Source organism: Emydura macquarii, unplaced genomic scaffold (assembly GCF_026122565.2).
Source record: "Emydura macquarii macquarii isolate MOO-44397 ecotype Brisbane River unplaced genomic scaffold, CSIRO-AGI_Emac_v2 contig_3517, whole genome shotgun sequence".
NCBI classification, from domain to species: domain Eukaryota; kingdom Metazoa; phylum Chordata; order Testudines; family Chelidae; genus Emydura; species Emydura macquarii.
Genome location: NW_027133654.1, coordinates 767069 through 793559, shown reverse-complemented (window position 1 = coordinate 793559; position 26491 = coordinate 767069). Strand labels below are relative to the sequence as shown.

The following is a 26491-nucleotide window of genomic DNA, read 5'->3' as shown; positions in this document are numbered from 1 at the left end:
CAAGACTTTTAACTTCTTTGTGATTCTCTTTCCTATTTATAAAATGGAAACATTTAGCTCTTATACAGAGCACTTTGTGATCTATGGGTCAAAAGTGCTATGTAACAACTAGTTAAAATTGTTTATTATCATTGCTACTATATTATGCTATTTATTTATTTTTAAAAAGTAAAGCCCTTTCTGTACCAGGGGACTACTTAAAGGGGACAATACAATTACAGTTACAATGAATAGCATTTTGCTGTTAATATAAGCCTTCATTTAAGCCACTCAAGAACATTTTAAGCATACTTACCTGGAACCGGTAAAAGGTGCCATCATCCTTTAATGTTAGAACATGGTCAGAGATTGGAAAGAAATAGCCATGGGCTGCCATTAATGTCCCCAAGTGTAGCGCTTCCACTGTTTGACAGGGGAAAGAAAAGAACAAAAAAGAATTAAACCTTTTTTGTATTTACAGCAAGGGACATTTTTGTGACATTTCTTCCTGTCTTCTGTGAGTAAACACCCAATTCTTTTTCTATTTAATACAGAGATGGCACCAGAATGATTCCTCTTCCTAAGAAGTTGATTTGTGTCCCTCCCATTTGACAGCTCTTCCTCTGCATTACCACCTTCATGATTGACTACCTCTGCACTCAGTCAATCCGTTTCTCAGTTTATTTTCTTCACTGAGAATTACTGGCATTGTGTTGTCTAACCCTTCCCTTCAGAACAAGTCTAGGAGATGACTTGGTGTTAAAACAGTATAGACTGGTCTACATTGGCTCTGCTACCAGTTGCACCAGTGTGGTGAGAGATTTCCTTAAAATCCTCAGTATAAACAATGTATTCAAGAATGGCTTTAATTCATCTTAGCATACAAAGTGACAGCATATAATGTTAAGTATTACACATATTGTTATATTTACAATGCACCATTGTTCAGTACCAGAGCCTGAAGCCCCATGATATTGACTACTGGCTTTGTAATTATTACAGTTCTCCTCTCAAGAGAGCAGAGCCATACCATAACAAGAATGAGACTGTATTAGTTACACCATGTTCTTCCTACAGTAGAGTTCTATCAAGGTTTCCTTGATCCACAAGACTAAGCTATTTCTCCACCAGTCCCTCCAAATAACTATGCAAGCCAAACCATGCTGTGGAATACTTGTATACCCATGAAATAGACACACGGTCATTTCTACCATTTGAAATTTTGACAATACTCTATCAAGGATGGATCCAGTGGCATGCATAATTTCACTCTGAAAAACCAGTTGCACTTTTATATGCAGCACGATGTTCAAACTGGTAAATGCCTACAGTTTTGCCTTCTTTATGTTCATATCATACTTTAAAAAGAGGTGACTGGATTGTTGCTAATTCCTAATATTTAATTACCAGGTTGAGATCCCATTCGTCAGTTTTTCAGCATGGATCTATACTGTATTGCCTCTCTAAACCCTGGAAGCAGAAGTTTAGCACAGAAACACCAGCATGCCTTTATGACATCGAAGGGGTTACAGTCACTACATCACCGCGGGGAAAAAATTCTATTCAATCTGTTATTTCTTGTCCTTGCTACAAAAGTCATTGTGACAAGGGAGGATTAGTATTGTGCTCTTTTACAATTTCTCATGTTACTCTTGGCTATAAGAATGAAACATATTCCTGTCAGCTCACCCTTATTTCATGAGCAAGAGGTGCAAATTCTCTCTTTCATCTGTTCGCTGACCTGAAGTATGTGACCTGAAGAATCACAAGTATTTTAAATTTTTCAAGAGGTTTAGTGGGAATTTTTAGCTGCCCTGAAACCACCCACCCTCAGAACCCCTTCTTCAGTTCAAAGGGAAATAGGATTGGCTACTTTCCCACTGAGCCCACCCCAAGTCTGTCTCTGCTCCATAGAAAACACCTCTTGCTCCTTCAGTCTTCTGCAAGCTAGTCCCAGTTCTGCTGGCATAGCAATTGCCATCCTGGATCAGACAAATGATCGATATAGCCCAGCATGATGTCTCTGATAGTGGACAGTAGCAGATGCTTCAGTAAAAGAATTAAACCCTCATAACAGACATTCTTGGAGAACATGTCCAGAAGGAAAGTTTCTTAAACCAGGATGTTAGTAGTTCTGCCCTGAAACATAAAGGTTTGTACCCATATGAATTTTATCCTATCTAATATAACTGCAGATATTCTTGTCATTCATATATATTTATAAGCCTTTAAATTCTACATCTTGTGCCAATGAGTGCCACAGGGTATTTTAAATACATAAATAAATGAACACCCCACCCCCTGTAATAATTTTAAAATCAATGGCCTTTTAATTTTAATACCCCTGTTCTTTCACTGTGTGAGTAAATATAAGAAGCCATTATCATGTCACCTTTTATCTAGCAGCTATCTAAATTATGGCTATCTTTGTGTGGGGAAAAGGGGAGGAGAGACAGAGAGAGACAGACACAAATAGATTGAAGGAAGAAATCCACCAGTATCTTTTTTAAAGTAAGATGGATTATGGGTGGTTGTATTTGCCAGGAGAAGGACAGACAGGTGGTGCAAGTAGGAATAATTAATGTTAAAACCTTTTTTTTGAAAAGTTTTATTTGCAATGACACAGTACAATGAAACAACCCAATGCCTTTTTTTCACATCCATATCTCCTCAGTTGCTCTCCTCAGATATAGAAGAAACTGACTGGTCACCAAAAGCTTGATCCTGATTTCACTGAGGGCCAAAGTGGAACTCGCATTGAATACAGTGGCACAGGGGCAAGTCTCTAAAGGGAAGGGAGAGTGGTGAATGATGATGTCATCGTGTTGATACATGTCAGCAAGAAGCACCAGAATATCTCAAACCCCCTCAGTCTTAAAAGAAATTTACTCTTCTATACAAGGTGTATGACCGTAAGGATTGCACATTTATATGGATAACAACAGTACACAGAGTTACAATAGTAATGATGATAAAAGAAAATATGAAGTTTGGAATAAATATAAACTCTCAGGGCATAAGCCAAACTAATGGAGGTTAGAAGGAAACAACCTGTGGAGAGGTTATCTGATAACGGCCTACTGCAGGGTCTTTTACCTTTCTTAATGGTAGCTTGTGCTGGCCACTTTTGGAGACAAGATACTTAACAGAGTAGGTGGTTTGATCCAGTATAGCAATTCCTATATAACTGGAGAAAAGTAAGTCCCATAGAAATGTAAATTTCTCTTTGATATTTCTAAAGTGTTATTAGCAATAAAAGTAAGTTAAACTTAAAGTTAAAAATAATTTAACTTGGCAGTGTTCCTTTAAATATTTCTAATAATACATACAATTGTTAATAGAAGGTAACATTATCAAAAGTGACTATGTAGCTTAGGATCCTAGTCTCTTTGACTTTCAAAGTCACTTGGGCACTTTTGAAAATTTTGCACACACTCAAATACACATAGCTATTCCTGCAAAACTATTCAAAGAAGTCATTGCTTTTCTTGTGTGCTATGATTTCTGAATACATCATTTAGCCCTTGAAGTCAGAGGTACTGAAAGGGAATTATCTGAGATTCCAGCTGCATGCAAAATGTATACAGGATAGAACTTTAAATGTGCCTTTACTCTGTGGTTTGTGAATGAGAGCGATATGGGAATAAGAACTCTAAACAAGACTATTAAATCACCACATTTATTGATTTAATACTGGTCATAAAGGGACCCTCTAATCTTACAGAATAGCAAGGTGACACTAAAGTAATATGCTTTTTCTTTTCCCCTTATCTACCTTTCAGGAACTGCAGTAAGAAAACTCATAACCCATAAAATATTAATGGATCTGACAGACATTAGGCTGAAAATGTCTTTACCACCACATTCTTTGCTTAACTATTGCTGAGGTCTCTCAATGCTGGCTGATTTTACATCTTATATTCTGCATTTGCCATCCATAAACATAAGAGAGTGGGATAGAAGCAGAGTTTCAGCCTCCTACATGGAGTTTTATTACTATAACAGTCCGTTGTGAGCGTTGTCAGGTCATTTGTTTGGACACAATGTAAATTTTCCATTTTAAAAATGGTATTTGGGATGAGCCAGAATTAGCTACGGGTACGTGTGACATTTTGGTGCCAAATATAATATGTTTGTGTATGTATGTGTTTGTGTACTGTGATTTTTGAATGCATCAGTTATACCCTGAAATCAGAGGTAGTGAGAGAGCATATCTGAGATTCCATTTTGGTGCTGGAATGAGGGAGATTGTGACTGTAAGAGTTTGTGTATGGATACAGCAGGAGATAGGGGACAGCTGAAGCCAGGAAATGGAAACAGCTGAAGGAGGAGGCAGTTAGTGGGGCCTGTCAGGTCATTCTAGATCTAGAGGAAGGTTGAGTATAGTGGGAGCAGGAGGAAAGAATGTAAGGCAGCAGTGAAGAGTAAGATATCCATTCATCACTAGACACAATCCTTTCAAGTGAGCCTTTTGGCAGGACTTTGATTCTACTTTTTTTTTTTTTCAGATAAAAAGAGGACTTCCATTTTCTAGAGCTGTCACTCCAATACCTTTTCAAAGCACTGCATTGCTACAAATAAAATATATTATATATTAATACACAAAGAACCTTAGCTGCATAGCAGATCAGAACTTTTCTAACCTGGGGAATCTGAAGAAGACACGTTACCACCTTTAGAAAAAGGACATTTTTTTGTCTAATAATACTGATGCCATCAGAGCCATTTCATTTTGCAAGGATGCCTCAACCCACTCCCCACCAATAAAAGGCTAATGCTTGGGGCAATTAGGTAACCTAGGCTTCTTCACTACACTATTATTTCAGGAACAGAAGGCAAATAAATTATAAATCAAATTCTTTTCAGGTAGGTGAACAACTGGCACAAAGTTCTATTACTGTCTAATATCAGGTTAAGAAAAGATTAATGCTATTCGCTTGGCAAATCAGCAGTAGACCTTGTGCACAGAACAAAATCTCAACTCCCAGAAAGTTTCTGATCTCTAAACAAAAAGTACTTGAGTGTATTGATGTATTACAAAACACCAAAAAGGCAAGTCTTCAATAGACAACTTGGTTTCCCAAGATCAGATCCAAAAAGAAACATAGTAAGAAGGCCAAATGAGAAACTATGGTAGGCAAAATCATGAGCCTGAAAAGAAAAATCTAGCCAGCAACAGAATGTACCTATGTACCTAAATAAAGGAATTAAATCCAGCTAGATTCGGCATTCTCTAAACATCACTGCAGGTGGAGTCAGGAGGTATAGATCTGACGAAGTATCTTTCATTTCCAAGAATGACAGATAAAGATTGGGATCACCATAGACTGCTGTGAAGTACACTAGAAAAGACAGTTTAGCTGAAGAACTCTTCTCAGAAAAAGACCTTAACAAATACTTTCAAATATACTACCCTGAAAATTCTTCCTGGGTAAAAAAAAAATGTTTTTATCTGATACTGAATACATATTCTAAAATCCTGGAGAACACAGCTAAAAATGAGAAGATTCTGCATTACCTAATAAATAAGTGCATATAGATATATACACAAATATCAAGTGTGACACGCATACATTAGCATGACTTCCAGTTCGTCAGCCACTTCATGTAAGAATATCTGCACCAAATTATGCTCTCAGTTACACTCAACTAACTTCACTGAAGAGTTGCCATTTTGGGCATTGTCACGAATCTCTCTGTGGTAGAGTGCTTTCTTTAGGAGTTATGTGGGGAGTACATGTGTGAGAGTCCATTTAGCAGGTGCTGCAGAGTGTGTCTTTCTAGTGCATCAGCACTCAACCCTTCAGTCAAGACCTCTTGGCTGTTTTGTCCGCTCCTGGTGTCTCAGGTGAAACAACAAAACAGTCCACAGACAGCAAACAAGGTTAAACAAAGGAAAGGAAAAGAAAAACCTGAAGGCATCCAGGATATGGGCCTTTCTTACTTCAGGCACCTGGAAGCAAGACTGTGCACTTCAGATTCCACAGGGCTTCAGTGCATGTCTCAGTTTTTTCCCCCCTTTAGCTCAGGGAACCTGCACCCCCCTTCTGAAAGAGCAGGGGCTCTGCAGACTGTCAGGGCTCTTTGCAAGGCTGCAGAAACGCAACAGTTTGTTCCTTTCCCTGGGTTGACCCCATCTTTTCCTCCTCACCCCACTTTTTTTTTTTTTTTTATGGTGAAGCTGATTTGACTGGATAATCTATAGCCACCACCAACTATAATTCCTGCGTACATAGCTGTTTATATTCTCTCACTCTGCCCTGTGATTTTCAGGTAATGTAACAATGCCCTTCTAAAACTACCTCATTTCCCAGATACTTTTGCTAAATAACAATGTAACTGTTGTTAGCTTAAGCCATTTAAGTTTCTCAAAGAACTTTTCCCTTTAATTATAAAGCCCTTAAATACCCATAAAAGGTGATTGTGACACACTGCACCCCATGTACACCCTTATGGTGTAACTGTGTATCATTCATGTTCACCCTTATAGTGTAACTATGTATTGTTTAATGCAAAGTATGTCATGTACGTTTTTGGAATGCTCATGACATACTGAACATTATTGTTATGGTAGCATGTTTCCTGCAATGTCACATTACGAAGCCGTGCTATATAATGTGTATCTCACATGGCTTGAATAGACCCAGGCAAACACAACGCAGAGTGAGAGTTCACGCCTCGCTGAGGCATGCATACAGGAACAATAAATTGGCCTAAGTATCTGATAAGGGGATGCTCATCAACTCAGAACGTGGAAAAAACCATGCATGGTTACTTTTGTTACTTGACCCTGAACGGGGCAGGAGGAAGGTGAAGCCCCAGAGGTGGGTGCAAGAACATGTTAAAAGGGGAGACATTTTGGTCTCTGGAGCTTACCCCTGTAATCCATCTATGAAGCAACATCAAACAATGGAAAGACTGACCATGAAGGGTGAGGGAGCCTGGTTGAAGGCCAACCAAGCAGCCTGTGATAAGATAACATCAAAAACTGTAAGGCTTCTGAAGTGTTAGGTTTAGTTTAGAACACGATTTACCTTTTTATTTCTTCCTGCTCAAATCTGACTTGTATTTTTCTGTCTTATAACCACTTAAAATCTTTCTGTACTTAATAGACTTATTTGTTTGTTTTATCTAAAGCAGTGCATGTAGTTTGAGTGTGTATAGAGACCTCATTCAGTGACAGAGCTGGTGCATACCAATTTCTTTGATAAATTGACTAACCAATCAGAGTTCAGTGGGCAGCAATGAACTCTGTAAAACAGCAGTTCCTAGGGGTGCAACTGAGACTGGGGATTTTGGCTGTGGGTCACATCATTGCACAATCCCATGAGTGACTGGCCAGAAGCACTCATTCACTAGGTATGGGACTGCTTGCTTGCAGGTGGCTGGGCGTGGTCAGATGCAGGAGTGAGGGTTCACACAGTGAGGCAAGTACAAAACAACCGCAGAAGTGGGGGGATTGGGGTGACACAGCAATATACCAATCCAGATTGTAAAGGGGAACATCACAGTGATCAGTTGTTTCTTCTACCTTACAGCACACACATAGCCTATCATTTTGTGTTTATTTATTCAAAAAAGATTTTTGCTTAAACCACATTGATCAGTTCGTTTTCTAAACAAAATCACTTCAGTTTTCCTATCCAGCTCTGAAGTATGTCATTATCCTCAACCCTAAGGTCACAATTAAAAAAATCTTCTTCCTCTTTTTTCAATGATCCAAATTTGTTGCCGTTCCTCTTTTAAATATTTCTCTACTAAACTTCTGAGTTCCTGTTTACCAAAGTTATTTCTGTGTCAATCTTTCCATTTCTTACAGCCCTTTTAGCTGCTTTATCCATCATTTCTTTCCCTGTTACCCCAAGATGCTCTGGGCGCTGAGCTAATACTACATGTATCCACATCTGTACTAACTCTCTTATTAGAAATATAAATTCACTGATTAAATCACTTGTACATATGGAAACACCCTTTTTTCATGCCATAAGGCCTGATGTTGAGTCAAAACAAATGACTGCCGTTGGTGGGCACATATCCCAGATCCAGATTAATGCTAACATTATTGCTGCTAGTTTGGCTGTCATGACAGCTACAAACCAGATATTCTTTTAGATGTACTAATTCTTAATTTTGATGTACAATATGCAGTCCCCCTTCTTCTTCTTTTTCGGATCCATCTATATATATCTGACAAAAAAAATGACTCAATTTTTTAACTGTATGCTAATACACTTCATTTTTTATACCTCTTGTCTCCTTTTTACCCTTAAGTTTGTAAAATAAATCTAAATCAACATTTGGATATGTGGCTTTTGATCCATAACTGATTTTTCATGACTAAAAGTTTTGACTTTGTTTAGCTTTTCCTTGTCTTTCAACTCTTGCATCCACATTTTAACTAGAATGGCATGTGGAGTTCTAGCATTGTGTGCAATAGTTCTCAACAATACTCATATATTGGCTTGGTACTTCCATCATTGCAATTACCATTAACTTTGTCCAGAAAGTTAGGTCCATTCGTTTCATTCATATGCCACTGGCATTTCACGAGCAGCTATCTGTAGTGCACATACGAGCATTGTAATAAATGCACTGCACACAACTTGTAGTGCCTGTGCTTGTATTAAATCTAATTTTTTTAAATTCTGATTTTGATGCTGATCCAAAATCTGGGCAGCAATAGTCGATAAATGGTCAGATTAAGGCTCTCGATACCATCAGCAGTGTTTTTTTATCCACTCCCATCCCCCTCCAGTTAGTCTCAGAAATACTTCTAAGGCAGTTGATCCTTCCTTTGCATTTATCTTTAACATAGTCTACATGATCTTTCCAAAGTAATTTAGTATGAAATATTACCCCCAGAAATTTAAACTTTTTACCTCCATCTATTGGTTCTCTACAAAGATACAGTTTACATTCCTTTGTAGCTGGCACTTATTCATTTTGGAAGATCATTTATCATAATATTAAATAAAGTCAGGCTGATAACACTTCCCTGAGGTATCCCATTTTTAATATTATATATATTTTCAACATAACTTTCCCAACTCTGACCTGCATAATCTTATGCAAAATCTAATGCATAACCTGCATACTCCAAAATACTCAAATCCATCCATCCTTCTCCCTATTGTACCTATTTTGTACAATAAGCCTTCCCTCCATAGCCTGTCACATGCCTTTTCAATATCTAGAAATACAACTATCATGAAACCTCTGTTTGTCATACATTTTTGTATTTCAGTTTCCATGTTAGCAAAATGGTTTGTGGTGCATCTTCCTCTCCTAAAACCACTCTGCACTTTATCTATAAAGCCATTGTTTTTCAAATAGGCAACCAATCTTTCATTCACCATCCTCTCCATAGGTTTACCCAGACAGGATATAAGGGCAATTGATCTATAGGCATCCAGTTTTGTGGATATTTTTCTAGGTTTTCTTATTGAAATTACTGCTACAGATTTCCACCCTAGCAGTATCACTCCTTGTTCTCATATAGTATTATATATTTGCAAAAAAAAAAACCCTCAAATTGCTTTCAGGAAAATATCTAAACATTATATTGCATATACTATCATTAACTGGGGATGTAATTTTGCTTATATTAATAGCTTTCTCAAATTCCCATATAGAAAACCTTTCATTCAGTATAGTATCTGCCTGTTTCCCCCAACTATGTAATAGTTTATGGCTCTCTTCAACTAATTGTCCTTTAATCTAATAAAAAACTGCACTTTGATTTTCATCATTACTCATGCCTCAGAAAGTTTCTGCTAAAACTTCTGCTTTCTCATTTTAAAGCTTCTAAGTATTTTGTCAATCCTTAAAGACTTGGGATATAACTACTCCTATTCTGAATTCCAGTTATTCTTCTAATTTGCCTGTATATTTCTCATGTTTTGGTATCTTTATTTAAACTCACATAATATTTCCTCCAACTCACTTGGATTTTTTTTATACTTCTTTCCGTTATTGCCTTACTTCTTTTATACATCATCAGATCTTCACTAGTCATCATATTTTTCATTTTCATATAAGCTTTGTTCCTTTCTTTAACTGCCACTTTTCATTCCACCATGGAACTGAGTTGCTACTTTTGAAGTACTATAATATCTTAGGTATGGCTACAGTAAATGTTGCTATTATTCCTTTTATTACATTGTTGTTGAAATTCTCTATGTCATCACTCACACAGGTATCATTCACATTCAGTACATTTACTTGTAAATAGCTCCCACTTAGCTTTCTTAAAATTCCTGGTGGGTAATTTTCCATTACCTTCAACCTTAACTTGTCCTTGAAAAATAATAAGTATCAGGAAATGATCATTTCCCATTCCTTTTTTCTTATATGTGTTCCAGCTGCATTTGCTTGCAATATCTGCTATTATACTTCCCAGGTCTAAGCAAGAAAACCTGTCATCTATTACATTAATTCTAATCGGAGTGCCATCATTTAAAATCACTAGATTATTTTCATCTGTGAACTTTTCTATGCATGCGCCTTTACTATTAGTTGTCCCATTTCCTCACAATTTATTATGACTGTTTAGGTCACCACATATATGACCTTTCAGCATTCTTCACTATTTCTTGTAATTCCAAGATTTCTCATTTCCCACATGGGTTAGAGATAGTATAAATCCTTAAAGAAATATTTCTCTTCTGCATGGGGATCTCAAATAGCATTATACTCATGACTTTCTCCTTCTTTTCTTACTTGTATGTAGTTTAATCTTTCCCTTTTGAAAGTACAAACAGCTTCTCCACTCTCTAGCTTTTTGGTTTATCCTAAAGGCAATATGTACCCTGGAATTTTAAAAGCAAGCTTTTCAACCAACCATATTTCCTAGATACACATGATAGCTGGTTTAGTTCTCATTTTCAGTACATTTTCTTTTAGTTCTTGGCCAGTGACCCCATGTGAGTGGAATTCCCGCCTTTTAGCTCCTCCTCCAGTCCAGGTGCAGTGAAGTGAGGCCACTCCAGCCCAAGACAGCTCCTTAACCTTTTCCAGGCCAGTGCAGAGTTATATACCTTGTCACAAGCACTTTCAGTACTATCTTCAATTATTGTACAATGACTAGATATGACAACTAAAGGCATCTTACAAAAACCTGAGAGTTTAGTGGGGTTTAACAGATATAACAAAAGAATTTGGCTTCCCCTGTGGATGAGCGATTTGCCTTCGAAAAGGGTCACTTGTCTGTTATAGATATAAGCTCTTTTTTCTTTACTATGCTGTAAACTTTTGTGACTGGATAGGACAATACTCTATATTTCCAACATATGCATCACTGATTCCAGAGCCGACAGCCATGCATAGGTAAAGCTGCATTGATAACATATGTGCATCTCTTTTAGAAATGGTACATATCAGCAGTGTATGTACACATTCATATTTTAGTCAGTTAAGCATTTCAGAGACTTTTAAGCTATATGGATACTTTCTCCTTTGACTCTGAACCACATTCCAATTACCATACTTCTGATGATGACTATCTCCCTGCTTTTGCTGATGTCATTGTCTCCATGCTATGCATTTAAAAAATCCATTACATCTGAGCCAGCTGCTATGGCTACAGGTAATATCCTTTGTGATGGATGACCAGGAGTCTGAGATGACTACTTTTAAACAACATTTGGGTAAATAGTGCCTCTTCCTTCTATGGAACTTTTACCCTTACTGAATCCACACTCACTGGGTGCTGCTCCCACTGCAAATTCTGTAGAGGAGGTGGGATGAAAGGAAACATTTTACAGTGTGTTGATTTGAAGCAGTGTTTCAAGAATTTCTTTCCCTTTTTGTACTTTTCCTCCTTTAATGGGAGCAATCAGATCCACAGAGGTAACGTGAATTCTCTCTTGGTCCCAGTGTGAGGATGAAAAGTAAGTTGTATTTTAGTACTGATCATTTTGCTTTTGCTTCTCCTGTTCAGTCCAGCAGTGAAATGACAACAGGGGCAGAAGCTAAGTGACAGTAAGTGATAATATTTTAGCATTCAGCACTTACAATGGGCATGTGCCTCTGAAGTCCTGAGTCACTGATCTCTTTTGCCGGCAGCAGCTCAGCATAGCAGTGGATTTTAATACTGCGATCAATTCCAGATTCTAGAATCAAACAAACAGGCTGGAGCACTATTTGCTGAGGATGCAGATCAGCTTCCAGTGACAAACAATGTTTGTTGAGATAAACAATCAAAAGTAGGTCTATAGGTTTTATTTCCATCCCAAACAAAAACTTCATTATAAAAGAGTTAAGGTTGAAAGCACATTTAAGTGGAAGCCTGCTAACATCCACAAGCAATATTACTTTCTTTAGGGCTTGTCTATGTGGAACACTAAACAATTAATCCAAATTAATGGAAAGTGTGAATTTGAAGTGGATTAGTCAAATCACATTAAATCCCTGTTTGGATGCTGTTAGTCAGTACTAAAGCGGTTCTAATTCAGTTTAGCTTAATTGACTTTGAAAGTAAGGGGGAAAAAAGACCAGTGTTTAATGAGTGTGCCATCATGATCTCTCTCCCAGTAATGGTGCAGCAGATGGCAGGGCAATATTACACTTCTGAGCAAAATAATTGCTAATTAATCTGCTTGTACTTGCATTGTTTTCTTCACCCACACAACTAAACAAAATTCAGCTGCAGAATGAACCATGACATTTTAAGCTTTTCTATGTTTTTTGGCACACAGACCAAGAACAAATTAAGAACCACAACGAACACTACCAATTACATTTTGAAAGAATTCATACCTTGTGAACATGAAGCAGCTCTGTCAAAACACATCTCCATTTCTGCCTGAGACTGGAGGCTATCTTTTGTCTTACTGTACCTCTCATGAGAGTAATGGAAATGGTTGGCGTTTCTACAATATATTGTTTGTCATTTAATAATGCCATGTTGCGGATCTGGGAACTTTTTATTTCTTATATCCCCTTTGCTTTTCAGTGTAATCACTTTCACAGAGCTCTGCCAGCATCTTGTGGTCCTATAAATCATCATGCCAGCCCAGCACCTTATGCCAACGTGATGTGTGTAGGCTGAGGTGGGTCTCAAACCTTCACACTATAAACAGTAGGCTTATTTTGTAATTAGCGGACCAACAAAAACAATGAAGTGGTGAAATATACAAGGAAAAGTGGGACCTAAACTACAATTTCTTGAAGAAACTTCCTCCCCAACCCCCAAAGCAATAAAAGAAATGGGAAAAAATCAAATTATGGAAAAGAAGACAGCCCCAATGAGAAGGAGCTAAATCCTGATCAGTAACATAACCCTCTTCGCTAACACACCCCACTATTTTTAATTTCATGAAATATTTGGCAAATATTTGTATTAGGATTTAAATTTAGACGTAAGTTGTTTGGCTCCCAAGAGCACAAATGAATTGGTTATCATCTCCTATTAAAACCTGGCTTTTTTTCTATTAAGAATACTAAATTTTGAAGCACTGACCAAACTGCTTTGTTGACAAATAGGTAGCACATTATACTGATGCTCAGGGGTTTGAGCTAATCATAACCCCACACATCACAAGTGAAAGAGCTGGGATATAGGAATTGGCCCCAAACTACTGGAACATGGGCACAATTATTGCACAAAAAGACTTTGGAATGTTTATCTGCATCAGACCAGCAATTTTACAGAATGGAGAAAACTGTTTGGCTCTCTGTCCTACCCATTGAGATAAGTCGTGGAAGTTATATGCTCACTCTATAGGACTATGCATTTGTTCTTATTTCACTACTAGAACTGAAGATTTCTATTTTCAATTTTATCCATTAATAGAGTTCACAATCTTTGTTTTATCACTGATATCTTCTGTCCCCTTACATTTAAATATTTGGGCTGGAATCCTGGCTCCATTGAAGTTAATGGCAAAACAACCATTGATTTCAGTGGGGTCAGCATTTCACCCAAGTTTCCCCAGTGGCACTTCCTCAGAACCTAAGGTTTTTAGACACATAGAACTCTGGATTCCTAATATGCTTGTAAGATTAACAGCATCTCCAGTTAGCTAGGAGCATAATGAACACTATCACTGAGGACTTGCAGCATTCCCCTGGCAGCTGGTTTAACATGCCATTTCAGTCTGGAGAAGACAGCTAGTTCTCTTAATATGGAGAGATGTTCTTCACGTGACTCACAACATACATTTGGAGGTGCTGGAGAGGAGGTTAAACATAGAAAATGAGAGCCCAAAATGAAGAGAGATAAGGACTCCACCTATTATTTAAAGTCCTGAACTCCCTACCTCCAGAAGGCAAGAGCCTTCCCAGCATACATTGCCAGTAAGGTCTAGCTAAAAAAAAAGGAAAATGAATGCTTAGGTATTTAGTCTCTCTCAATAATACCAATGCCAAAATGAAAAGAAAAATATCAGCATATCCTGATCATTGCACAGGCTATATATTTTTTCCTTATTTCTGGGGGGATAAAATCCTGCCCTACATATCCAGGGAGTCACAGCATGGCCAATGTTGGATGTGATTGGATTATTTTTGCTCAAAGCAGAGAGGTCACGCAACCTGGATTCTGCACTCCATTCCACTGACTGAATAGATTCATAAATCTCAAGGCCAGACGGGACCACTATGATAATATAGTCTGACCTCCTATATAACAGAGGCCATAGAACTTCCCCAAGATAATTCTTTTAGCACTGGAGCATATCTTTAAAAGAAATCCCATCTGGTTTTAAAAATTGACAGTGATAGAGATTCCACCACAGCCCTTGGTAAAATGTTCTAGTTGTTAATTACTCTCAAAGGTAAAAATGTATACCTTATTTCCAGTCTGAAGTTGTCTAAATTCAATTTCCATCCATTGGATCATGTTACACCTTTCTCTGCTAGACTGAACAGCCCATTTCCAAATATTTGTCCTCATGTTGATATTTATAGGCTGTGATCAAGTCACCCCTTAACCTTCTTCCTCTTAAGTTAAATAGATTGTACTCCTTGAGTCTATCACGATAAGGCATGTTTGTTCTAAACCTTTAACCATTCTCATGGTTCTTCTCTAAGCCTTCTCCAATTTATCAACATCTTTCCTGAATTGTGGACATCAGCACTGGACACAGTATTCCAGAAGTGGTTGATCAGAGGTAAAATAACCTCTCTAATACTACTTGAGATTTCCCTGTTTATGAAACCAAGGATTGCATTAGCCTTTTGCCCACAGTGTCAGACCAGGAACTCATGTTCAGCTGATTAGCCATTGTGATCCCCAAATCTTTTTTCGGAGTCACTGCTTCCCAGAATAGACTCCCCCATCCTGGAAGGGTGACCTGCATTCTTTGTTCCTGGATGTACACATTTACATTTAACTGTATTAAAAGGCATATTGTTTGCCTGCACCCAATTTACCAAGTGATCCCGACTGTTCTATGTTTGTGACCTGTCCCCCCTAATTTTTGTATGTAGGCAGGTACAGGTAGTGGCAAGGGCATGGCCAAATAGTCCAAGCATTATTTGAATCTACTGGCCACCAATACTGTGTATGGTGGCAGTGGGCCATGTAAGAAGATGTTTAAAGTGAACAAAACACTTCTTCTGGATTGGGCAGCAGAAGATAATTTTGCTGTGTCAGGGAGGTGTGGAAGAAAGGGTTTTTGCAGCTGGAGGAGGGCAAAGAAAATTTTAGCATGAAAAACTTGCTATGGTTAGTTTTGGCTAAGATGAATCACTGAATACCTTTAATCTGAGCCTGTTTTCATATAAATTAGTGCTACATCAACCATGAATTTTGTTTCACTGTCATGAACTGCTATAATATTCACAGGACACCCACTTGTGACCAGGCAGCTCAGATAACAAAAACATGCAGCAGTAGCTAGAATCATAGCCACCTCTTTAATTAGTCTCTATAGTAAAGAAAAAAATGTTTGCTTTTAACCTTCCTTAAATCAATGTCCATACTCCTACCAAACGGCTAGCTAACAAAAGCAAAAATAATTTGTTTCTTTTAATGAGGACAATATTGTGTTTTATTGTCCAGCAGATGTAAAAAGCATTATGACGCGAATGGTGCCATGCAGAGATACAAAAAGGGAACATAATAATAGCTTAGGAAGAGGTAATAATAAAAGGCATTGCAGAGGCATCTTTCCACAGATTAGCACAGGTATTTGCTCCCAGTTAAAGAATTCTCTGTCTCCAGTGATGGTTCCATTTGAACAGCTGGTAAATATTATATAGATCAGCCTTGGAAAGAACTATTCACCCACTCAGCTGAGGCAAACATTTTTTTCTGACAGGAAAGTAAAATATTTTTTCATTATCATCAGAGTAAGGATGAGCTGGTAAATTTCCATGACAATTGTGCAAGGCTGCCTTTTATAATCTGATTTACATATTATTCTAATAATAATCCATTCCTGTATGTCAAGATTGTCTACTTCCCCTATAATGGAGGATTTGCGCAGCAAGCAGTGGAGGTTTGACATCACTCAGGAACATACACTATTAAAAACTAAAGAAATCTCTCTGACTTTCAGACAGACGTATAATTAACTAGCAAAAATGGCTGAAGTGATGCCCATCCATGTGCTATCAAAACCTCTAACAACCTAGCAGTGGTAGAAAGAGAGGTTCATGGCAGGCCCACTCCTTCTCCAGTGGCAGCAGTAGAGTATGGAAGCTGGGGAAGGGGAAATGGAAGCCTTCTCTCTCTGTTGCCATGGATTGCACTGGAATGAAGTTGCTGTAGAGAAATGAGTGCCCTGATTGCTTGAGATTGATGAACTAGAATTAAAAAAAAGATAAAAAGAGAAATCGGTCCAAATCTTTCACCCATCTCTTGAAATCAACTTCAAACCTTTTTTCCAAGACTAACATAGAAGAGAGGGTGGAGCAATATGCATAGTACATATAGTCACAAAGGGACAAATATTCCCCCTTCGTCTCCAATGAGAGAAGGGACTGTCATCCATTGATTCTGGTGCAGAAAGAGGGGACAGAATTTGGGCATCCTGAACAGAAAGCCTGTATCCTCGTGCACTATGAAATTTTGCTTTGACCTTGGTAGAGTTGCTTACATCAGTAGTGAATTTGGTGTAGGAAATTTGGTATTAAAGATTTAGACCTGGACACTAAAATTTAGCTACTATTTCCATATCTGGATCTTGATTATTTAAAGCTTGATTCTGGAATTTACTCCCCACCTTGATCTGAAATGGCCAAAATCTGTTGACTTCTGGAGCGTACTGCCAAGTCTTTGCTAGGTCTTATGAGGAGTGTAGTGAGGAGATGATATGTTCATTTTCCATTATCGGTCAGTTGATTCTTTTGTTGTACATGGGGTTTGATATCATGTCAACTAATTATTCTTTTGTACAGCTAGCGAACAGGAGCAGCAAACGGGAGTTTTGCAAGGGAGTTCTCCAGATGAAGGAGGAGTGACTGTGATCCTTTTGCCTTGTGCTTGCTTGAAGATTATAGTGTGGTCTGTCTGGGCGCAGTGTACTGAGCCAAGCAGCCTGCAAAGATAAGCTAAGAGCTTACTCAGAAAGCTCTAGCCTGTCACCCTTTGATCCCAGGCTCATTTAGGCTCCCTAGACAAGGGGGCAGGGCTAACTCAGGGAGAACAGAGGCTTAAAAAGCCAGCTCCTAAGTGACCAGATATGGCAGGGAACAGGAGCAGCAAACAAGGGAGTTTCATGAGAGGCAGACACATCTAACAAACATACTCTCACTCAGGACAATAAACCTTCCTTCAAACACACCCCCCCCCCCCTCCCCAAATCTTTAAAGAGCAAAAATAATGCAAACAAAAGTCCAGCAGCAGAGTAGGGGCTATTGAGTTTATTGCACTGAACTCACCATGTACAATTATGTGCCTGCTGGCAGGTGGTGTATGTGTGCATGTGGTGCAAGCAACAAATGATATTCAAAGACAGAAAATGGGCTCTTGATATCATAGTGGCTGAACTGGAGCAGCAAGGGGAGACAGAAAGGTACACAGACAACACTTTCAGGGACACAACAGATATCTGACAGCCTCTGTGCTGTTAAGGAGGAATAAAGTCTTAGGGAAAGAGATATTGAACTGGACCCAGAACTGATCCCTGCAGGACCCCACTCAATATGCCCTTCCAACTTGATTGTAAACCACTGATAATTGCTCTCTGAGAATGCTTTTCCAACTAGTTATGCATCCACCACCTTATAGTAACTCCATCTAGGTTGTATTTCCCTAGTTTGTTTATCATAGAATCATAGAAGATTAGAGTTGGAAGGAACCTCAGGAGGTCATCTAGTCCAACCCCCTGCTCAAAACAGGATTTATCTCAGCTAAATAATCCCAGCCAGGGCTTTGTCAAACCACAGCTTAAAAACCTCTAAAGATGGAGATTCCACCACCTCCCTAGGTAACCCATTCCAGTGCTTCACCACTCTCCTAGTGAAAAACTTTTTCCTAATATCCAATCTAGACCTCTCCCACTGCAACTTGAGATCATTGCTCCTTGTTCTGTCATCTACTACCATTGAGAACAGCCTAGCTCCATCCTCCCTGGAACCCCCTTTCAGGTAGTTAAAGGCTGCTATCAAATCCCCCCTAATTCTTCTCTTCTGCAGACTAAACAAACCTAGTTCCCTCAGTCTCTCCTCATAAGTCTTGTACTCCAGCCCCCTAATCATTTTTGTTGCCCTCCACTGGACTCTCTCCAACTTCTCCACATCCTTTTTGTAGTGGGGGGCCCAAAACTGGACACAATACTTCAAATGCGGCCTCACCAATGCCAAATAGAGGGGAATATTTGCTTCCCTCAATCTGCTGGCAATGCTCCTACTAATGCAGCCCAATATGCTATTCGCCTTCTTGGCAACCAGGGCACACTGCTGACTCATATCCAGCTTCTTATCCACTGTAACCTCCATGTCCTTTTCTGCAGGACTGCTGCCTAGCCCATCGGTCCCCAGTCTGTGGCTGTGCATGGGATTCTTCCGTCCTAAGTGGAGGACTCTGCAATTCTCCTTGTTGAACCTCATCAAATTTCTTTTGGCCCAATCCTTCAATTTGTCTAGGTCATTCTCTATCCTATCCCTACCTTCCAGGATATCTACCACTCCCTCTAGCTTCATGTCATTGGCAAACTTGCTGAGGGTGCAATCTACCCCATCCTCCAGATCATTAATGAAGATGTTGAACAAAACTGGCCCTAGGACTGACCTCTGGGGCACTCTGCTTGTTACCAGCTGCCAGCTAGACATGAAGCTATTGATCACTACCCATTAAGCCTAATGATCTAGCCAGCTCTCTGTCCATTTTATAGTCCATTCATTCATGAGGAGGTCATGCAAGACAGTATCAAAAGCCTTATTAAAGTCAAGATATACAACATCTACAACTCCCCCCCATCCACAAGTCTTGTTAGCTTTCTTTGACAGGGTATCAGGTTATTACAGCACTGAGATCTACTAATGACAAAACAAAGAAGTTAATTAATAAACAGAGTTTTAAGTGATACTGAGTAAGGATAGTAGAAACAGAATTTGTTATAAATGAAGCAAAAGTATAACATGCTTTTAAGGCACCAAACATAAGTTTAGCAAGCTACAATGTCTAGGCTAAAGTACTTTGCTCACCCTCAGAGTTTTTCTGTAGAACTTGCTGATTTTCATTCAAATAAGGATATGGATTTTCATTATTTCCCCCACATTCTGTTAGGGGGGTCTCCTCAGTAAATAGATAACGTCTTTTTGCTTCACCTTATATTTCCCTAAAACTCACAGTTTTGGCATCAGAGATTAGACAACCTGCTGTGGCCTGGTCTCCCATGCTGAGTTCATATTCCCCCCAAACTCCATCAGCCTATTTTGGGGGCTTTCCTTTGTTTTGGCTTGTCCTGCTTATTTGACATCAGAGATCTAGGCAGACAGGTAATGAACATTCCAAAGTCTGGGAAAATCTTGTTTATTAACTCTGCCTAGTTACATACTTTAAACAAATTTTATTACATACAAACAATCTCTTGCATAACACCCATACATACATCTCACAATGCTTATGATGACCAGTAGAAAATAATCTTTTATTTGATACCTTACATGACATTCTTTATCGATAAACACTATGAAAGCAATGTGTTAGATGTAGTGAGTTTATCAGGCCAGATAGGAGTTGCTGTTATGACAATGAACCCTTTGTCAGTTGTCACTGAGGGACTCATAGGGTCACAGATGCCTTAAGTAATAACTCTAGCAACAGCGAGAAAGCTGCTGATTCATGAGGCTTGTAGAGAAGATAGAGTAAACCAACCGGCAGAGCAGGATTTTAAAAGAAAAAAGGGCCAACCAAAAAAATGAAATAAAATAAAAAACAGTGATGCATCTGCTCCTTCAGCAGCAGAGAAGTTGTTGGAAAAAACAAAACCAAATCAGGTACATTTCTTTTTTTTTTTTTAATCTATGACTACTGAGGACTTGTCCGCGCTTGAAATGCTACTGCCTCACAGCTGCATTGCTACAGCTGCGCCACTGTAGTGCTTCAGAGGAGACACTCCCTATGCTGATAGGAGAACACCTCTCATTGGTGCAGGCAGTCCACCTTCCCAAGAGGCAGTAGCTAAGTCGACAGAAGAATTCTTCCATCGACATAGTGTTATCTATACTGAGGGTTAGGTCAGTTTAACTATGCTGCTGAGGGATGTGGATTTTTTACACCCGAATGACAAATTAAGCTGACAATTTTCTAGCATAGACTACACCTCAGTTACAGAGAAAAATAGAATCTTTATATGTTTTGTATGCTTATCTGGATTTTTGGGAACTGATTCAGATTCTCCTAAAAATGTAATGTAGGCATGACTTACATACAACTCTGGCTAGTTTATGTTTTTAACTAAAGGTGAAATTTTGGGATTTCAGGGGAGAAATCAAAGGAGTGGCAGCCATACAGCAAGAGCAAAACCTATTTTGTTGATATAGGTCAAGATGACTAAGTTTGGGTAGCTATAATGTCCTGCCAGGAGAATTTATTATGTCATGCCAGAAGTTTGTCCATGATTTGCTGGTTGAAGCAAGACTACTGTTAGTAAACATGGCTGCTGTCTAAAATTGTGTTACATGTGAGTGCCCTCAGAAAATGGCTGATCCTTGTACTTTGGATATTCTGCTACATTTACCTTTATTTTTGAAAAAAAACCACATTCATGATAAACCTGATGATAGCAAAAAAAAAAAAAATCTATTCACACACTGCATTCTTAGAGTGATCAGAAAAAAAAGGATAGAGATGAATTTGATACATATGAAATGAGAATTTATGAAATAGAAAAATTTTAGGAATAAAGTAGGAATTCCTGAAGAAAGGAATCTGAATCTTCAGTCACATACCAGACACATTATTTTTTTAAAAACAGCAGTGATATAATGGGAAGAAATGTTAAGTGCAGTTATGCATTTTAGTTTGCCAGTACTAATGTACATTAACATACACAACACACAGAGGCAAATTCTGTCTTTTGATGCATCTCCCATTGATTCCAGTGGGAAGCCCGTGTGCACATATAACACCCTGCACCTCTGAGTGGGTCATCCACAGCTCGGATCAAACCTGGGACCTCTGACTCTAAAAGTACAAACCTCTATTGTCTGGGCAAAAGACCCCTTTCTCTTAGTCAAGGCTATAGCATGATTAACTAGTATATATGGGCATATATTACACATACTTAAAGACAGAATTTAGCCTATTTTGTTCAGATACCATAATAAAGTGGCACTTCACCACCACTAACAGTATTAAGGAGAGGCAGTTCGGCATAACTAGGAAGTTTCCATTCTCAGAAACCTTGGAAGTTTGGTTTACCGTTACTTTCTAGTTTCTGTTCATCTGAGATCGCGCCCAGTGTTTCATTTAGACTTTACATGATGTCACAAGCACAAAGCAAACTCATCCAGCAGTAGAGAGGGGTTTCACTTCAAACCCGTCCAAGATTAATTCTAATGATTTGCAAACCTTAGCATCTCTTTCTACAAACTTGGCCCAATTCAGGTAAGAATACGTGAAATCAGATTAGTTTCCTGTAACTTCAGGTTTCATAATGAGAGATTCATGGCTCATCAGCAGCCAGTTTACTTGATTTAGGTTTATTCAGTTAAATGGGTAGGTGGAACATTTTTCATTGTGGTTTTATATCAAGTTATTAAATCATATTTGATCAACATAAGGACTACAAATGACGTTTTGCTACTCACTATTTTTCCTTCTCCATAAAAGGTTAATTTCCTGTGTGAAAAATTCTGAAACGAGAGCTCCCAATTCACCTTCTAACTGCCCAGAGCTTTGTGCCATATTGTTTAGCTCCCCTTCCCTGATGCATTAGTAAGTGTGGGGGAAAATGACTTAAGTCTGACCAAATTCTCTCACTGCATTTCCATAAACTGGAGAAAACTAATACTTTTAGCAAGTGTTATCACTGAACCTTGGAAAAATTCTAGCATTCACAAGATATTGTCAAGCTCACCTGTAATATTCATGGACTGGAGAAAATGAATGTATTTTTGTTTGGCAAAATTTGCTAGAAAGCAATTTCACAAAACAAAATATAGAATATTTACCCAGCTTGAGACGGTACAAAAAATTTACACTTCAGTCCTGCACGTACACACACATGTGCTTAACTTTAAACATGTAAGTAGGTCCATTTACTTGAGCGGGACTCCACATGTACTTAAGTTAAAGTTAAGCACATGTGTAAGTGTTTACAGAATTGGGACCTTACTGTTTATAGAAGAGACAGAGGGAAGAGGTCCTAGACAAAATCCTGGATCTGAACACGCCAAGGTATATGATTTATTCCTGACTGCACTGGAGGCTCGTGAAAGAGATTTTACTTTGAAGAAAAGAAGAGAAGTAATGTAAACAGATGTTCAACTCCTGACTTCTCCCTGTTTATCCTACTGGATCAGAGAACACAATTCAGAAGACTGCCAAGGAATATCTAGTTACAAATTAGCTACATCTATCAAATACCAGGGAAAGGAACTGAAGGAAGAGGAGTTAAAAAATTCTGACAGAAATATATTTCAATGAATATTTAATTGAATAACTTTTAAAAGACTAATATTACAATAGCTATTCCTGGGAATTGTACAATTTATGGCTCCAGTAAGGTGTATATTCTTAGATCTATATTATTTAATGACTTTTTATTTCTGTAAAATGGTCAGTAAACAATCTTCACTTTGTAACAACCTAAACTGAGTCTCTGGGGAGGTTAAGGCAAGGGTAGATTGCAGCTTAGGTACAATTTCTGTAGCACCACAAATAGTGATCCCAAAAGATAGCCAAGTGCCATTGTGGGCACAAGGGTTGTGGTACACTCTGGAGTTCTTTGCAATACCACTGTCCCTGACATAGTTACTTTTCACCATGAAGTGCCCTCAGTTTAGGGATTTCTAGAATCTAGCTTTAGAAACACTGATTAATTAAAAGGCATAACCCCCACTATGATATAGATATTGGTCCGGTAAAGGTACTAATGGCTTGCACATTATGTATGGTTCATTGATGCATATTGATGGATAAAAATTTCCATAGAAAGAATTAAAGATGTCATGTATATTTTGTAAATAAACAAATTACACTGAGAAAATATTTGACTTTACGTTACCAATTTCTGCACAAAATGGGAAACTGACAAGATCCCCAAATCTGCTACCACTCAGTAAAGGTGCAACAATAGTATCACCATTTTATGCACTGGGATAACTGAGGCACTGAGCTGTTAAGTGACTTCCCAAGGTCACCAAAGAAATCAGTGGCAGAGCCAGGAAAAAACCTCACATCTTGGGAGTCGCAGAGCTTGTCCACACTTACAGTGCTATCTATGCTGACAGGAGAGCTTCTCTTGTCCGTGTTAGGTACTCCACATCACTGAAAGGCTGTAGCTATGTTGACAGAAGCCTTTCCATTAACATGGCACTGTCCACACCAGGGGTTAGGTCAGTATAACTACATCATTCAGCGGTGTAGACTCTTCACACCTCTGAATGATGTGTAATAAAGACACAAGTTGGTAGTGTAGACCAAGCTTTAAATCTGAGCTCACAACAAATCTACCCATCCTCTCTGCTGTATCTTTTCAAAGGATTAAAAAGACTTTAGTCTCTAGCGTGGTCCATCTGGTAACTTTCACAGCACTAATTATCATGTTAAAAAAGAAAATTGCAGAGGAGGGTAGATTTTCCACATTAAAAGTAATTGGCACCATCACTTGCAGAGTCACCACTCCTCTAATGGTCAATTTTGCAAACAAATGCCAAAGGGCAAATCTGTAAATTTAATTCATTGCCTTAGTTTATATAGAGGCCAGGCATATTTTTATGGCTGAACCAAGCCTCCACTTTAAAAATAATTTAGATAATTTCCGGCCCTTTAAATTTTTCAATAAAAAAGAGGGTCAAATACAAACACGTATTAAAAAAACAGGGCTACATACTGGAAAAAAAATAGCCATCATGCTATATTGACACAAGTTCTGCGCTACTACATCGGACAAACTTCACTGACATGAAAATCCATTATAAATTAGCACGATTCGATGCATTATATCTATCCAGTGTGTTTTCTAGACAGAGATTTACAACTTCATTGGAAATGTTAAGCTGAAGCAATCAGGGAGCTGAGCTTGGCTGCAAATTGATCTTTCAAATCTTCTACAGTAAATTATTTCCCATTTGTGAGCTAATGGTAAGCGATGATATTTTTACTAGCAATTTACACTTCTATTTTTTCCCTTCAAAACTGCTGTTTCCACATAGCACTTTCATACTTCTTTGCCTAATGAAAACAAATACTGCTACCTATTTATTCCCAATTATGATGTGCCACTACCCATAAATCAGTATGTCCTTTATTCTCAATGAAATGGTAGTGCAGTTATATTTCCTATTTAAAAAAAAAAAATAAAAATCTTACTACTACAAATGTGAAGAGGTAGCTTTCTCACACATTCTTGTGCAGCTTCCTTTCCTAATATTTCTTCTCTCTTTTACGAGAGGCAAGTTGGATCTAGCATTGCCTGTTTAATGCCAGAGCCCATTCCTACAACTCTTGCTCACATGAGCAGTTCTCACTTTCAGGATTATTCTCATGAGTAAGGGATGTAGAATTAGTTCCTTAATGTTCCTTGACATAATGGGATATATTTTTAAAACTTTGTAAATCAGTCATAGGTTAAATTTTCTTGTCAGTTATACTAGTGATGCCAATGAGTTTGCATTGATACTAGCATGAAGAATTTGGACCATTATATGCCAACACTGGGAAATGAAGTGTGAATGTGCATGATCAAACCAGGCAGCCATGCACACAATTAGATGTGCACGATACTGTTCAATGCAGGTGTAGGCGTGAAGGATGTAGCTTCCATTCAAACTGGATAACAGTGAAAGACTATCCTAGCCAGCTCTAGACTGGTTGGTCTTTGGAGAGATCTGTCCTCCAGGTCCCTATTACTGAAGCACAGTAAATACAATGTCCATTGACTTTGTGGACTAGTTTTTTCCATCCAGTACAATTGTGACATTCTCCTCAGGATACCCAGAACTGTAAGCCACTCTGTTATTCCTATGCCTCAGCAAGGGAGAGTTTTTCTGGGGCTTATACTGTGTCAGCTCCCTGAAACACCAGTTGTTCTCCTCACCACCAAACTCCAGGACTCTGCCAGTCTAAACCTTGCCTTGGAGGTAACAATCAGTGATCCCCAGTTCCCCAGAGCCATCTCTCTGCAGTGTCCAGTCCCTCTCTCTGAACACTCGCAGAAATTAAGTTCACTGCCTCCAAAGAGACAGAGCAAACCCCAGCCCCAGGTTAGCTGAGGACTCGCCCTTTACTTCAGTATAACAGCACTAATATGGTTTATAGTAAAACTAAGAATAACTTTATTAATAAAAAACACAGATTTAAGTGATACCAAGCAAGAATAAAGGAGTTAGAAAAGGGTTACAGACAAAACAAAACCAACATACTTTCTAGTGCCTAAAACATCATTCTAACAAAGCAAGTCATTGCCCAGCTTCCTCACATCATGCTAACAGCATCTCCAACCCTTCCTGGTCGGAGGATCCAGTGTTCACAGAGGAAGTTGTCTTCAAGAGCCAGGAAGACTTCCGGAGAGTGTTGACTCTGTCCCCTGATGTGTTCACTAAACGGTTTCCTCCACTGCGTGTTAGCTTGATGGCTTTGTTTATCTGATATGTAAATGTACTTTCACAGCCATCTGTCTGTATTTAGGCCGGTCAGACAGATAAATCCAGTCCTTTGTCTATGGCAGGCTTGATTTATGCACCACCTCCCAAACACATTTTAGAAACGTATTTACAGCACACATACATAACTCTTTGTACACAAGCCATATATACATCATGCAGTGATATTCCTAACCAGCATGTTACTAACTTTATACAATACTTTACTCAATATTAGGGATGTAAAAGCCTAAACGTTTAAATGGTAATCAGCTCTTTTAAACATTTTAAACAGTTGATTACCATTTACCCT

General features: G+C 38.5%; 1 protein-coding gene across 6 annotated transcripts in view; it reads right to left on the bottom strand.

The window, feature by feature from the left end:
* RGS7 (regulator of G protein signaling 7) overlaps window positions 1–26491 on the bottom strand; it is a 363940-nt gene that overhangs the window by 97070 nt on the left and 240379 nt on the right. For all 6 annotated transcript variants that reach the window (XM_067535826.1, XM_067535825.1, XM_067535822.1 and 3 more), the window contains exon 5: window positions 296–402. In XM_067535826.1, the coding sequence (XP_067391927.1) occupies window positions 296–402 (107 nt within the window). The remainder of the gene's footprint in view (window positions 1–295; window positions 403–26491) is intronic.